The sequence below is a fragment of the Borostomias antarcticus genome (genome assembly GCF_949987555.1).
Source record: "Borostomias antarcticus genome assembly, chromosome: 15".
NCBI lineage: Eukaryota > Metazoa > Chordata > Actinopteri > Stomiiformes > Stomiidae > Borostomias > Borostomias antarcticus.
In genome coordinates, this window is record NC_140248.1 from 5698488 (window position 1) to 5713971 (window position 15484).

At 50.1% G+C, this 15484-nt stretch overlaps 1 protein-coding gene across 2 annotated transcripts in view; it reads left to right on the forward strand.

Annotated features, from left to right (window-relative positions):
- LOC311319058 (major histocompatibility complex class I-related gene protein-like) overlaps nt 1–15484 on the forward strand; it is a 30275-nt gene that overhangs the window by 12803 nt on the left and 1988 nt on the right. The window contains exons 4-6 of one of the 2 annotated variants that reach the window (XM_084450505.1): nt 13699–14016; nt 14550–14645; nt 14812–14829. In XM_084450505.1, the coding sequence (XP_084306631.1) occupies nt 13699–14016; nt 14550–14645; nt 14812–14829 (432 nt within the window). The remainder of the gene's footprint in view (nt 1–13698; nt 14017–14549; nt 14646–14811; nt 14830–15484) is intronic. The other variant, XM_084450506.1, reaches the window with a different exon arrangement.

Here is a 15484-nt window from a genome sequence, read left to right on the forward strand (position 1 = left end):
TCTCTCCATCCCTCTCTCTCTCTCTCCATCTCTCTCTCTCCATCTCCAATTCTCCATCTCTCTCTCTCTCTCCATCTCTCCCACTCTCTCCATCTCTCTCTATCTCTCCATCTCTCTCTCTCTCCATCTCTCTCCATCTGTCTCTCTCCATCTGTCTCTCCATCTCTCTCTCTCTCAATCTCTCTCTTTCTCTCTCTCTCCATCTCTCCATCTGTCTCTCTCCATATTTCTCTCTCCATCTCTCCATCTGTCTCTCTCCATATCTCTCTCTCCATTTCTCTCCATTTCTCTCTCTCTCCATCTCTCTCTCCATCTCTCTCTCTCTCCATCTCTCTCTCTGTCTCTCCATCTGTCTCTCTCCATCTGTCTCTCCATCTCTCTCTCTCTTTCTCTCTCTCTTTCCATCTCTCTCTCTCTCTCTCTCTCTCTCTCCCGCTGTCTCTCTCCATCTGTCTCTCCATCTCTCTCTTTCTCTCTCTCTTTCCATCTCTCCATCTGTCTCTCTCTCTCTGAGAGCTGGTGGTGGGTGAGTGAGCTGAGAGCTGGTCGGTGTGTTTGGAGCTTTTTTTCCTTTCCTTTTCCAGCTTGTTCTTTTCTTTTTGGTACATGCTCTATGGTTTAGGCTTGGTTTCTGTAAGGAAATAGTTAATACAGGGTTTGCAGTGAGTGTTGATTACCGGCCAGCGTGTGCTGGTCTGGTTGTGTGGCATGGAGTTTGACTCAGTCGGCAAAATGGGGTTAGGATTTCTACTCCTTTCCCCTGTTCGGTGGAGGAGTGTTGTCTGGAAGTGGGGAAGGTTGTTGGATACGATAGTATTAAATCCGCGGCTCGGATGAACGGTGCTTGTGTGATTTTTGTTGATGAGGTTGACAAAGCACACGGACTGATTGTGAGTGGAGTCGTGATCAATGATACTTTGGTGTCAATTCTGCCCCTGTCTACACCCGCCAAGAGGGTAACTATATCCAATGTTCCACCCTTTATTAGCGATGAGTTATTGGTGAGAGAACTATTGAGACATGGAAAAATAGTCTCCCTGATAAGAATGCTCCCGTCGGGTATTAAAACGCCGTTCTTGCGACACGTTGTTTCTTATAGGTGACAAGTGAGCATGATTCTCAATAATAGAAATGAGGAGCTGAACCTAGTTTTCAAGGTGAGGGTAGATGACTTTGATTATGTGGTTTTTGTTTCTTCCGAAACATCGAAGTGTTTTAGGTGCGGTAGGGAGGGTCATGTAGTGTTTTGGGTGCGGTAGGGAGGGTCATGTAGTGTTTTGGGTGTGGTAGGGAGGGTCATGTAGTGTTTTGGGTGTGGTAGGGAGGGTCATGTAGTGTTTTGGGTGTGGTAGGGAGGGTCATGTAGTGTTTTGGGTGTGGTAGGGGGGGTCATGTAGTGTTTTGGGTGTGGTAGGGAGGGTCATGTAGTGTTTTGGGTGTGGTAGGGAGGGTCATGTAGTGTTTTGGGTGTGGTAGGGAGGGTCATGTAGTGTTTTGGGTGTGGTGGGGAGGGTCATGTAGTGTTTTGGGTGTGGTAGGGAGGGTCATGTAGTGTTTTGGGTGCGGTAGGGAGGGTCATGTAGTGTTTTGGGTGCGGTAGGGAGGGTCATGTAGTGTTTTGGGTGTGGTAGGGAGGGTCATGTAGTGTTTTGGGTGTGGTAGGGAGGGTCATGTAGTGTTTTGGGTGTGGTGGGGAGGGTCATGTAGTGTTTTGGGTGTGGTAGGGAGGGTCATGTAGTGTTTTGGGTGTGGTGGGGAGGGTCATGTAGTGTTTTGGGTGTGGTAGGGAGGGTCATGTAGTGTTTTGGGTGTGGTAGGGAGGGTCATGTAGTGTTTTGGGTGTGGTAGGGAGGGTCATGTAGTGTTTTGGGTGTGGTAGGGAGGGTCATGTAGTGTTTTGGGTGTGGTAGGGAGGGTCATGTAGTGTTTTGGGTGTGGTAGGGAGGGTCATGTAGTGTTTTGGGTGCGGTAGGGAGGGTCATGTAGTGTTTTGGGTGTGGTAGGGAGGGTCATGTAGTGTTTTGGGTGTGGTAGGGAGGGTCATGTAGTGTTTTGGGTGCGGTAGGGAGGGTCATGTAGTGTTTTGGGTGTGGTGGGGAGGGTCATGTAGTGTTTTGGGTGTGGTAGGGAGGGTCAGGTAGTGTTTTGGGTGCGGTAGGGAGGGTCATGTAGTGTTTTGGGTGCGGTAGGGGGGGTCAGGTAGTGTTTTGGGTGCGGTAGGGAGGGTCATGTAGTGTTTTGGGTGCGGTAGGGGGGGTCAGGTAGTGTTTTGGGTGTGGTGGGGAGGGTCATGTAGTGTTTTGGGTGCGGTGGGGAGGGTCAGGTAGTGTTTTGGGTGTGGTAGGGAGGGTCATGTAGTGTTTTAGGTGTGGTAGGGAGGGTCATGTAGTGTTTTGGGTGTGGTGGGGAGGGTCATGTAGTGTTTTGGGTGTGGTAGGGAGGGTCATGTAGTGTTTTGGGTGTGGTAGGGAGGGTCATGTAGTGTTTTGGGTGTGGTAGGGAGGGTCATGTAGTGTTTTGGGTGCGGTGGGGAGGGTCATGTAGTGTTTTGGGTGTGGTAGGGAGGGTCATGTAGTGTTTTGGGTGTGGTAGGGAGGGTCATGTAGTGTTTTGGGTGTGGTAGGGAGGGTCATGTAGTGTTTTGGGTGTGGTGGGGAGGGTCATGTAGTGTTTTGGGTGTGGTAGGGAGGGTCATGTAGTGTTTTGGGTGCGGTGGGGAGGGTCATATAGTGTTTTGGGTGCGGTAGGGAGGGTCATGTAGTGTTTTGGGTGTGGTAGGGAGGGTCATGTAGTGTTTTGGGTGCGGTAGGGAGGGTCATGTAGTGTTTTGGGTGTGGTAGGGAGGGTCATGTAGTGTTTTGGGTGTGGTAGGGAGGGTCATGTAGTGTTTTGGGTGCGGTAGGGAGGGTCAGGTAGTGTTTTGGGTGTGGTAGGGAGGGTCATGTAGTGTTTTGGGTGTGGTGGGGAGGGTCATGTAGTGTTTTGGGTGTGGTAGGGAGGGTCATGTAGTGTTTTGGGTGTGGTAGGGAGGGTCATGTAGTGTTTTGGGTGTGGTAGGGAGGGTCATGTAGTGTTTTGGGTGTTGTAGGGAGGGTCATGTAGTGTTTTGGGTGTGGTAGGGAGGGTCATGTAGTGTTTTGGGTGTGGTAGGGAGGGTCATATAGTGTTTTGGGTGCGGTAGGGAGGGTCATGTAGTGTTTTGGGTGTGGTGGGGAGGGTCATGTAGTGTTTTGGGTGCGGTAGGGAGGGTCATGTAGTGTTTTGGGTGTGGTAGGGAGGGTCATGTAGTGTTTTGGGTGTGGTAGGGAGGGTCATGTAGTGTTTTGGGTGCGGTAGGGAGGGTCATGTAGTGTTTTGGGTGTGGTAGGGAGGGTCATGTAGTGGTTTGGGTGTGGTGGGGAGGGTCATGTAGTGTTTTGGGTGCGGTGGGGAGGGTCATGTAGTGTTTTGGGTGCGGTAGGGAGGGTCATGTAGTGTTTTGGGTGTGGTGGGGAGGGTCATGTAGTGTTTTGGGTGTGGTAGGGAGGGTCATGTAGTGTTTTGGGTGTGGTAGGGAGGGTCATGTAGTGTTTTGGGTGCGGTAGGGAGGGTCATGTAGTGTTTTGGGTGTGGTAGGGAGGGTCATGTAGTGTTTTGGGTGTGGTGGGGAGGGTCATGTAGTGTTTTGGGTGTGGTGGGGAGGGTCATGTAGTGTTTTGGGTGCGGTGGGGAGGGTCATGTAGTGTTTTGGGTGCGGTAGGGAGGGTCATGTAGTGTTTTGGGTGTGGTAGGGAGGGTCATGTAGTGGTTTGGGTGTGGTAGGGAGGGTCATGTAGTGTTTTAGGTGCGGTAGGGAGGGTCATGTCGTGTTTTGGGTGTGGTAGGGAGGGTCAGTAGTGTTTTGGGTGTGGTAGGGAGGGTCATGTAGTGTTTTGGGTGCGGTAGGGAGGGTCATGTAGTGTTTTGGGTGTGGTAGGGAGGGTCATGTAGTGTTTTGGGTGTGGTGGGGAGGGTCATGTAGTGTTTTGGGTGTGGTAGGGAGGGTCATGTAGTGTTTTGGGTGTGGTGGGGAGGGTCATGTAGTGTTGTGGGTGTGGTGGGGAGGGTCATGTAGTGTTGTGGGTGCGGTAGGGAGGGTCATGTAGTGTTTTGGGTGCGGTAGGGAGGGTCATGTAGTGTTTTGGGTGTGGTAGGGAGGGTCATGTAGTGTTTTAGGTGTGGTAGGGAGGGTCATGTAGTGTTTTGGGTGTGGTAGGGAGGGTCATGTAGTGTTTTGGGTGTGGTAGGGAGGGTCATGTAGTGTTTTGGGTGTGGTAGGGGGGGTCATGTAGTGTTTTGGGTGTGGTAGGGAGGGTCATGTAGTGTTTTGGGTGTGGTAGGGAGGGTTATGTAGTGTTTTGGGTGCGGTAGGGAGGGTCATGTAGTGTTTTGGGTGTGGTAGGGAGGGTCATGTAGTGTTTTGGGTGCGGTAGGGAGGGTCATGTAGTGTTTTGGGTGTGGTAGGGAGGGTCAGGTAGTGTTTTGGGTGTGGTAGGGAGGGTCATGTAGTGTTTTGGGTGTGGTAGGGAGGGTCATGTAGTGTTTTGGGTGTGGTAGGGACTAGGGAGGGTCATGTAGTGTTTTGGGTGTGGTAGGGAGGGTCATGTAGTGTTTTGGGTGTGGTAGGGACTAGGGAGGGTCATGTAGTGTTTTGGGTGTGGTAGGGAGGGTCATGTAGTGTTTTGGGTGTGGTAGGGAGGGTCATGTAGTGTTTTGGGTGCGGTAGGGAGGGTCATGTAGTGTTTTGGGTGTGGTAGGGAGGGTCATGTAGTGTTTTGGGTGCGGTAGGGAGGGTCATGTAGTGTTTTGGGTGTGGTAGGGAGGGTTATGTAGTGTTTTGGGTGCGGTAGGGAGGGTCATGTAGTGTTTTGGGTGTGGTAGGGAGGGTCATGTAGTGTTTTAGGTGTGGTAGGGAGGGTCATGTAGTGTTTTGGGTGTGGTGGGGAGGGTCATGTAGTGTTTTGGGTGTGGTAGGGAGGGTCATGTAGTGTTTTGGGTGTGGTAGGGAGGGTCATGTAGTGTTTTGGGTGTGGTAGGGAGGGTCATGTAGTGTTTTGGGTGTGGTGGGGAGGGTCATGTAGGGTTTTGGGTGTGGTAGGGAGGGTCATGTAGTGTTTTGGGTGTGGTAGGGAGGGTCATGTAGTGTTTTGGGTGCGGTAGGGAGGGTCATGTAGTGTTTTGGGTGTGGTAGGGAGGGTCATGTAGTGTTTTGGGTGTGGTAGGGAGGGTCAGGTAGTGTTTTGGGTGTGGTAGGGAGGGTCATGTAGTGTTTTGGGTGTGGTAGGGAGGGTCATGTAGTGTTTTGGGTGTGGTAGGGACTAGGGAGGGTCATGTAGTGTTTTGGGTGTGGTAGGGAGGGTCAGGTAGTGTTTTGGGTGTGGTAGGGAGGCTCATGTAGTGTTTTGGGTGTGGTGGGGAGGGTCATGTAGTGTTTTGGGTGTGGTAGGGAGGGTCATGTAGTGTTTTGGGTGTGGTAGGGAGGGTCATGTAGTGTTTTGGGTGTGGTAGGGAGGGTCATGTAGTGTTTTGGGTGTGGTAGGGACTAGGGAGGGTCATGTAGTGTTTTGGGTGTGGTAGGGAGGGTCAGGTAGTGTTTTGGGTGTGGTAGGGAGGCTCATGTAGTGTTTTGGGTGTGGTGGGGAGGGTCATGTAGTGTTTTGGGTGTGGTAGGGAGGGTCATGTAGTGTTTTGGGTGTGGTAGGGAGGGTCATGTAGTGTTTTGGGTGCGGTGGGGAGGGTCATGTAGTGTTTTGGGTGTGGTAGGGAGGGTCATGTAGTGTTTTGGGTGCGGTAGGGAGGGTCATGTAGTGTTTTGGGTACGGTGGGGAGGGTCATGTAGTGTGTTGGGTGTGGTAGGGAGGGTCATGTAGTGTTTTGGGTGCGGTAGGGAGGGTCATGTAGTGTTTTGGGTGTGGTGGGGAGGGTCATGTAGTGTTTTGGGTGTGGTAGGGAGGGTCAGGTAGTGTTTTGGGTGTGGTAGGGGGGGTCATGTAGTGTTTTGGGTGTGGTAGGGAGGGTCATGTAGTGTTTTGGGTGAGGTAGGGAGGGTCATGTAGTGTTTTGGGTGTGGTAGGGAGGGTCATGTAGTGTTTTGGGTGCGGTAGGGAGGGTCATGTAGTGTTTTGGGTGTGGTAGGGAGGGTCATGTAGTGTTTTGGGTGTGGTAGGGAGGGTCATGTAGTGTTTTGGGTGTGGTAGGGAGGGTCATGTAGTGTTTTGGGTGTGGTAGGGAGGGTCATGTAGTGTTTTGGGTGTGGTAGGGAGGGTCATGTAGTGTTTTGGGTGTGGTAGGGAGGGTCATGTAGTGTGTTGGTCGCGGTAGGGAGGGTCATGTAGTGTTTTGGGTGCGGTAGGGAGGGTCATGTAGTGTTTTGGGTATGGTAGGGAGGGTCATGTAGTGTTTTGGGTGTGGTAGGGAGGGTCATGTAGTGTTTTGGGTGTGGTAGGGAGGGTCATGTAGTGTTTTGGGTGTGGTAGGGAGGGTCATGTAGTGTTTTGGGTGCGGTAGGGAGGGTCAAGTAGTGTTTTGGGTGTGGTGGGGAGGGTCATGTAGTGTTTTGGGTGCGGTGGGGAGGGTCATGTAGTGTTTTGGGTGTGGTGGGGAGGGTCATGTAGTGTTTTGGGTGTGGTAGGGAGGGTCAGGTAGTGTTTTGGGTGCGGTAGGGAGGGTCATGTAGTGTTTTGGGTGCGGTGGGGAGGGTCATGTAGTGTTTTGGGTGTGGTAGGGAGGGTCAGTAGTGTTTTGGGTGTGGTAGGGATGGTCATGTAGTGTTTTGGGTGTGGTAGGGAGGGTCATGTAGTGGTTTGGGTGTGGTAGGGAGGGTCATGTAGTGTTTTGGGTGTGGTAGGGAGGGTCATGTAGTGTTTTAGGTGCGGTAGGGAGGGTCATGTCGTGTTTTGGGTGTGGTAGGGAGGGTCAGTAGTGTTTTGGGTGTGGTAGGGAGGGTCATGTAGTGTTTTGGGTGTGGTAGGGAGGGTCATGTAGTGTTTTGGGTGCGGTAGGGAGGGTCATGTAGTGTTTTGGGTGCGGTAGGGAGGGTCATGTAGTGTTTTGGGTGTGGTAGGGAGGGTCAGTAGTGTTTTGGGTGTGGTAGGGAGGGTCATGTAGTGTTTTGGGTGTGGTAGGGAGGGTCAGGTAGTGTTTTGGGTGTGGTAGGGAGGGTCATGTAGTGGTTTGGGTGTGGTAGGGAGGGTCATGTAGTGTTTTGGGTGCGGTAGGGAGGGTCATGTAGTGTTTTGGGTGCGGTAGGGAGGGTCATGTAGTGTTTTGGGTGTGGTAGGGAGGGTCATGTAGTGGTTTGGGTGCGGTAGGGAGGGTCATGTAGTGTTTTGGGTGCGGTAGGGAGGGTCATGTAGTGTTTTGCGGTGTGGTAGGGAGGGTCATGTAGTGTTTTGGGTGTGGTAGGGAGGGTCATGTAGTGTTTTGGGTGTGGTAGGGAGGGTCATGTAGTGTTTTGGGTACGGTGGGGAGGGTCATGTAGTGTTTTGGGTGCGGTAGGGAGGGTCATGTCGTGAGGGACGGCCCTCGCACACCCGCTGATGCGGCGGGGAGCTCCGGTCCGGCTGGTGCGCAGAGGAGCGTTCAACCAGAGAGGGAGCAGACTAGAGAGAGGAGGAGGCTAGTCAGTCTGTGGTAGGAGGGAGGGAGCAGACTAGAGAGAGGAGGAGGCTAGTCAGTCTGTGGTAGGAGGGAGGGAGCAGACTAGAGAGAGGAGGAGGCTAGTCAGTCTGTGGTAGGAGGGAGGGAGCAGACTAGAGAGAGGAGGAGGCTAGTCAGTCTGTGGTAGGAGGGAGGGAGCAGACTAGAGAGAGGAGGAGGCTAGTCAGTCCGTGGTAGGAGGGTGGGAGCAGACTAGAGAGAGGAGGAGGCTAGTCAGTCTGTGGAAGGAGGGAGGGAGCAGACTAGAGAGAGGAGGAGGCTAGTCAGTCTGTGGTAGGAGGGAGGGAGCAGACTAGAGAGAGGAGGAGGCTAGTCAGTCTGTGGTAGGAGGGGAGGATGGAACGGGAGAGCGGGCTGAGGGAGATGCCCAGCGGGGGGATATGGGGACTGTAGTTGAGAGTGTAGTTGAACCTACTGACAGTAGCCCTGGTTTGGTGGGTGGGGCAGCTGCTGCTGTCGCTGAGCCGGGCCAGAGAGAGACTGTAGGCCAGGAGGCAGCTGAGCAGCCGGTCCCAGAGAGTCAGACTGTTGACGACGAGATGGACTCTGATTCAGACAGTGTGTCACTGACAGGCTCGGAATACTTTGTATACAATTCAGGAAGTGAATGATTTTCTTGATGAAACGTTTGGAAAGCAGGTCAAAGTAGAGGATTATTTTCCAGACACTGAGAAGTTTATTAAATCTGTTACGGTGTTGAGCAAGATTGTAGGGTTGCAGTTGTTAGATGAGAGAAAGCGTTTTAGGCTGAAGAAGCTTGTGACTAGTTTAAGACGACCTAACCTTCTTAAGAAGGTTCCAGGCAGAAGGCGTAAAACTCAGAAGTGATGTTTGTGTCTCACAGGGTGTTTTCCTATTTCAATCTGTTTCTTCTGTTCTTTTTGCTCTCACTGTTATCTAACTTCCTTATGCAGGCTTTGAGAGTTGGGTCACTTAATATCAATGGAGGCAGGGATAGGTAAAAAAAGGGCTTTAATCTCTGAAATATTTCAGCAGAAGAAATTAGATATCTTTTTCTTGCAGGAAACACACACTGATAAGTCTAACGAGCTAGATTGGGAGATGTGATGGGGGGGGGGGGACCTTTTCCTCAGCCATGGGACTAATGTTAGTGCAGGGACTGCTATAGTGTTTTCCCCTAGTGTCACTGGCAATGCCAATGTAATTTCTAGTATAGAGATAGTACCAGGTCGGGTGCAAATGGTGAGGGCTGAAATAGGGGAAACAACATTTTGTTTTGTTAATGTGTACGTACCTAATGTGGGTTCAGAGAGGCTGGCCATGTTTAGAAGGTTAAAGGATGCACTAACACAAGCTGATCAGAGGGACTGTCTCATGATAGGGGGGGACTGGAATTGTACAGTGGATTTCACCTCAGATAGAACAACTGAGGAGCCTCATCTGCAGTCATCCAGGTTTCTATCTAATATACTGGTACAGCTGGATGTAACGGACACTTGGAGGATGAAACATCCTTTGGCGAGGCAGTATACCTGGGTTAGGGTTGTGGATGGTCGAATGTCTGCAGCTAGGTTAGATAGAATATACATATCCTGTTTTTTTAGGAATAAGTTGTTGAGGATTTTTATTTATCCTATGGGTTTAACGGATCACCATTTAGCTGTTGCGGATATATGCCTTGTTCCCAGTGTGAAAGCAAATTCGTACTGATGTTTTTTTTAATCATATGTGGGGTTACTGTACAAGGATGCTTGGTGTATGGTAAAGGTTGGGGGGGGGCTGAGTTGCCCCATACTTATACGGAGAGGCATACGGCAAGGCTGTCCAATTTCGGGGCAGCTTTATTCGATTGTGCTAGAGCCGCTTTTGTCGAGGCTCAGGTTGGGTTTAACTGGGCTGTCCTTACCAGGGCTAACACCAATAATCTGGTTGCCTCTGCTCTGTGGCATAAGGTCATGGTGTTGCCGCCTCCACCAGGGCAGATGGAGGAGGTACAGAAGACTCTTGTTGACTTTTTGTGGTCCGGAAGGCACTGGCTGAAGGTGGAGGCACTGTCCATGCCGCTCCATGAAGGAGGTCAGGGGCTGATTGACATTCCATGCAGGATTAAAGCCTTCCGGCTTCAGACGGTCCAGAGGCTCCTGTATGGGGCGGGGTCCCGCTGGCATGACACCGCGGGGCTGCTCCTGAGGAGGGCGGGGCGTCTGGGGCTTGACAAACAGCTGTTCCTATTCCAGCCTGACCTGGTCAATTTGGCGGGACTGAGCCCTTTTTACCGGTGGGTGTTGGTGGCCTGGAGAACTTTCACTGAGCGGCGTGACCTGGAGCAGCGAGCGGGACCCTGGCTGTTTGAGGAGACCCTTTTTGGGTCTGACCTCGTTACAGCGGGGACTCTCGCTTCCCCTAGTCTGCGTTCCCGGTTGGGGGAGGCAGGCTGTATCAAACTGGGACATCTTTTGAGGACGCCTGTTGATCAGCTGGGGGAGACCACGGCGGTTCGGTCGGTACGCCTGCTGGGGAAAGTGGTGGCGGAGGTCATCTCGTCCCTGCCTGAGGAGTTTGCAGCGTATGTGCGGAGTGGTCTTTGTCTGGCACAGTGGCAGGATGGACATGACTGGGCCTTCCCTTCACTCTCAGTCTCTCCTGGGGTTGGGGAGTGGGAGGAGGAGAGAGGGATGTTTTTGATGTTCCGGACCCCTGAGCTGGGAAGATTTCAAGCAGTCAGCAAGAAGGCTGTCTACCTCGCTTGTATGAAAGTCGCACACTTGAGGGCTTTGGCCACGATGAGGGACTCGAGGTGGGCAGATTTTTTTGGTCGGGACTTTTCCCCGAAAGGCTGCTGGTGGTCCCTGTACAAGCCACCCACTGATAAGAGAACGGGGGATCTCCAGTGGAGGGTCTTGCATGGGGCTATAGCAGGGGTGCCCACACCTTTTCAGCTTGGGAGCTACTTTTAAAATGACCAAGTCCAAATGATCTACCTACATTAAAAATGCTAAACATATTTTTATATATATATATACACTGAGTATATCTTATGTTGGTATACCTTGCATACCTGCATGAACCCGTATGGCACAATACAACACAACATTTTTGGTCATTAGCCTACCTTACTCTGATGACTTGCACTGAATGGAATCAGCCAGGGTTGCATAGTCCGGGCAGTAGCTGCTGGTAGCCATCCTCAAGCAGGCCTCCAAATGATCATCAGTCATGGTGGAACGGTATTTGGACTTAATAATCTTCATGTGGGAAAAGGCTGACTCACATAAATAAGTGGAGCCAAATAATGCAGTCAAGAAGGTAGCACATTTCCTCATGTTTGGGTACTTTTCCTCTGTGAGTAAGTTCCAGAACTGTCCATGAGCCCTGGCCTTCAGCTGAATGTCAGCTTGTAGTGTCAACATCTCGTCCTCCACTCCAGACGGGTTCAGGTGAAACAGCGTTGCGATTTTTGATGCGAGTGAATCAACCTCAACATCTTCCTGAAATGGGTAGCACATAAATGTAGCGACTGGCTCGAGTACAGCAAAGTCTTGAAAGCGTTTGTCAAACTCTGATACAATTGTCCCAATCTGCTCTGCGAAACGCGCACTGTCAAGTTGCGCACAAGCCTTCTTTTGCATCTCCAACTCTGACGCAAGGTTTTGGAAGTTCGCCAAATCATGGCGCTGCAGTTTTGAGGACACATGTTGCAATTTTCGTTTGAAAGCATTAACTGAGCTAATCATATTGACCACGGTTTTGTCTTTTCCTTGCAGCTCTAAATTAAGATCATTCAACATGTTGGTCAGATCGGTTAAAAATGCCAAGTCTAGCAGCCACTGATCGTCATTTAGTTGGTTGTATTCTGCATGTTTAGTGACAAGGAGAAACTCTTTTATCTCCGGACAGAGCTCTCGGAACCTCTGCAGGAATGTCCCCCTACTAAGCCATCTCACATCAGTGTGTAGCAACAACTCAGAATGGTCGCAGTCGGCCTTCTCCAGATGCGAACGGAACAGTCGTCTTTGAAGAGATCTGGCTCGAATAGAACAGGCGATCTTCATTGCTAAATCCATTATTTTTTTCATGTTAAGCATTTTTGCGCATAATGCTTGTTGGTGTATTATGCAGTGATAATTAAGGAAGTCGGGGAAAGCATCGTCCTCCCTGCACTTGGCAATAAATCCATTCGAGCGGCCAACCATTGCAGGCGCACCGTCGGTGGTGATTGACACCAATTTACACAGAGGGAGCTGGGTCTTCTCGATGAAGTTTTTGAAAGACTGAAAAATGTCCTCTCCCCGCGTGTGTTCTTTCAGGGGCAGGATTGTTAACAGCTCCTCTTTTGCAGTCATATCTGTAAACACCATCCGAATGAAAATGCACAACTGAGCTGTATCACTTATGTCTGTAGACTCGTCCAATTGCAGTGAGAAACAATCGCAGTCCGCAATGTCCTTCTGAAGCTGCTGTGTCAAATCCTCGGCCATGACTTCACAGCGCCGTGTAACTGTACTTCTTGATAGCTGGAGAGCTTTGATTGAAGTTAATATTTCCTGTTTGTTTTTTAAGGCCCGAAACAACGAGTCAGCTGCTTCAACGAATGCCTCTTTTATCATCTCTCCATCTTGGAAGGACTTCTTGTGCTTAATGATGGCGTGACTCACCCTGAACGATGCTTCGGTGGCTGCCTTCGCTTTTGAAGTCACCTTCGTGAACAATGCCTGCTGTCCGGACAACTGTGATTTCAGTTCCCTCACCTTTCTCTTTCTCTGCTCGCTTTTTGGAGGGAAGTCAGTGTCGTATGTTCTGTGAACGGTCCGAAAGTGCTGCTCCACATTTCCCTTCTTCGAAATGGCGATAGCAGATTTGCAGATTAGACAAACGCACTTCGAATATGACATCGTGAAAAAAAAGTCCTCCTCCCATTCTGTATGAAAGTTGTACGTTTTTGGTTTCTTACTTGGTCCAGCTTCCCCACTCATTTTTATACCCTTTTTAATAGTAAAATTTGAAGGCTAACTAGGTAGGCTAATCAGCTCGCCGGAGAATTGCAACTGGCGCGCATGCGTGTTGAACCGTGTGTTTGAAAAGATGAGATCTCAGACTGGCATACCTGTACGTCAATCAAGTGGCAAATGCCATAGTGAGGATGGATGATAGGCTAACTTTTTTTGGGGGGCGGGGGGTGTTTATTATTTTTTTTCAATGCCATGCGATCTACCCACACTACCTTTGCGATCGACCGGTCGATCGCGATCGACGTATTGGGCACCCCTGGGCTATAGCTACTAACAGGTATCTGGCGCACATGGATCCTGGTACGGGGGAGGGCTGTCCGTTCTGTGGGCAGGGGGAGCGGGTGGAGCATCTATTTGTTACCTGTTTTAGGCTTGGGGGGCTTTTTGACCTTCTTCGGGGTTGTTGTCAGGGGCTGGGAGTGACTTTTTCATTTGAGGGTTTTATTTCGGGTCCGCGGTACTCTGTGCAGAGGAAGGGGGTTCATGTACTGCTGAATATGGTTTTTGACGTGGCGAAGCTGTCCATCTGGAAGACGAGGAGGAATTGCATTGTGGGTGGGGGGTCAGTTGATCCGGTGGCGATGTGCAAGGGGTTGATGACCGCCTGCCTGAGAGTGGAGTTTGATTTCTATCAGATGACCAATGACCTGGCAACGTTTATGAGTGTATGGGGGGTTGGGGGAGCCTTATGCTATGTGCGGGATGGAGCGTTAGTGTTTAATTTTTGAGTGTGTACGGATTTTTGTTGGTATTGACGTTTGTGGTTGTGGTTTTTGTCTGTTTTTAGTATGAATTATTAATAAAGGGTTTTTAAAATTAAAAATTCTCTCCATCTCTCCCCATCTGTCTCTCTCCATCTCTTGCTCTCTCTCCATCTCTCTCTCTCTCTCTCTCTCTCTCTCTCCCCATCTCTGTCTCTCTCTCTCCATCTCTCTCTCTCTCTCCATATCTCTCTCTCTCTCTCTCTCTCCCCATCTCTGTCTCTCTCTCTCTCTCCATCTCTCTCTCTCTCTCTCTCTCTCTCTCTTTCTCTCTCTCTCTCTCTCTCCAGTCCCTCCCTATGTGTCTCTCCTCCAGAAGAGCCCCTCCTCTCCAGTGACCTGCCATGCTACAGGCTTCTACCCCAGAGGAGTCATGGTGTTCTGGAGGAGAGATGGAGAGGAGGTGTACGAGGACGTGGAATATAGAGAGGTTCTCCCCAACCAGGACGGAACCTTCCAGACCAGTGTTCGCCTGACAGTGAAGCCTGAGGACGTGGACAGCGGGAGGTGGGAGTGTGTGGTTCAGGTCTCAGGGATCCAGGAGGACTTTGTCACCAAGCTGGAGCGCTCTGTGGTGAAGACCAACTGGCCTGACCCAGGTAACCCAGGTAAGACTGACAGGAGGAAAGACCCAGGAAAGAGAGAATGACCATAGAATGAGAGAGAGAATCACAATAGGATGACCTCTTTAAACACACATTATAGTATACATTCATAGTATTATTATTATTATTATTGTTGTTGTTATGATTATTATTTTATTATTATTATTATTATTACTATTATTATTCTTACATATCCTCTGGTCCTTGTTTATCAGTGTTCCATCCTGCTCATCTTTCAGAGGAGACCACATTCCCACACACATACACTCAAGACGTTCCACATACTATAGAACCATTTGGCGCCATGACAGAACCCTCCCAAAAGTGTTCTACCTGACATGACAGGGTTCTGCTACAAGTGACAGCATTGTTCTGTGTGGAAGTGTTTTAGTCTGCGGTGTCTTTTCCCAGAGTGACCATCTGGTCTCCTACTGAAGTGACCAGAGAAGAGTGTGAGAGTTGATGATGAAACTGTAACATCACCAGCATGGGAGACTCCCAGCTACAGTCTGAATGTTCTGTGTTGGTTGTTACAGGTTCCTCTGGCCTCATCATTGGAGGGGTGGTTCTTCTCCTGGGCATCTGCATCATCTCTGGAGTGGTCATTTGGAGGAAGATGACTGCTCAGGAAGGTGAGAGAGGAGAAGCAGCTCTGGATATCTGACCCTGATGCTCTGAGCACCACTGTGCATTTCCAGTATTGATAGTGGATTACTATGTGCACTCAGTAGTGGAGATGATCAATGTTTTACTAATCATATGTATCACTTTAATAATGCTGAGTCATCTGTGTTTCAGGCTTCACTCCAGCTAACAGTGAGTATTGTGATGAAAATATGACTCATACATACACTACACATATACATGTTCACATACAGTATATCTGTGTTCACATGTTATTCTCCTACATGTCCATCTCACCACACTATCCTGTGAGGCTGTACTGTCCTTCCTGTTGTTCAACATGTGTCATGTGTGTTTTGGTATCCATGGTGACTGTATCCATCTCAGTCAGTTGTTCCTCATCAGCTCAGTTAAATTGTAAATGTACGGCACTTATATAGCGCTTTTCCACCTTAGCGGCACTCAAAGCGCTTTACAATGACCTCTCATTCACCCATTCACACACACATTCACGGCGGTAGCTGCCATGCAAGGTGCCAACCTGCTCATTGGGAGCAATTTGGGGTTAGGTGTCTTGCTCAAAGACACTTCGACATGTGGACGGTCGGAGCTGGGATTCGAACCGCTGACCCTTCGATCATTGAATGACCCGCTCTACCAACTGAGCTACAGCCGCCCCAGACTAACAACTGGTCTGGTTGTTAGGGTTTGAGGCTGGTAGATGGAGGTAGGACCCATAAGCAGACAGCAGGCAGGCAGCGCAGGTTCAAAATATAGGAATTTTTATGTCAGAAAACAAAACAGAGGAACACCAGGAGGAAACACTAACATTAACAATGAACCGACA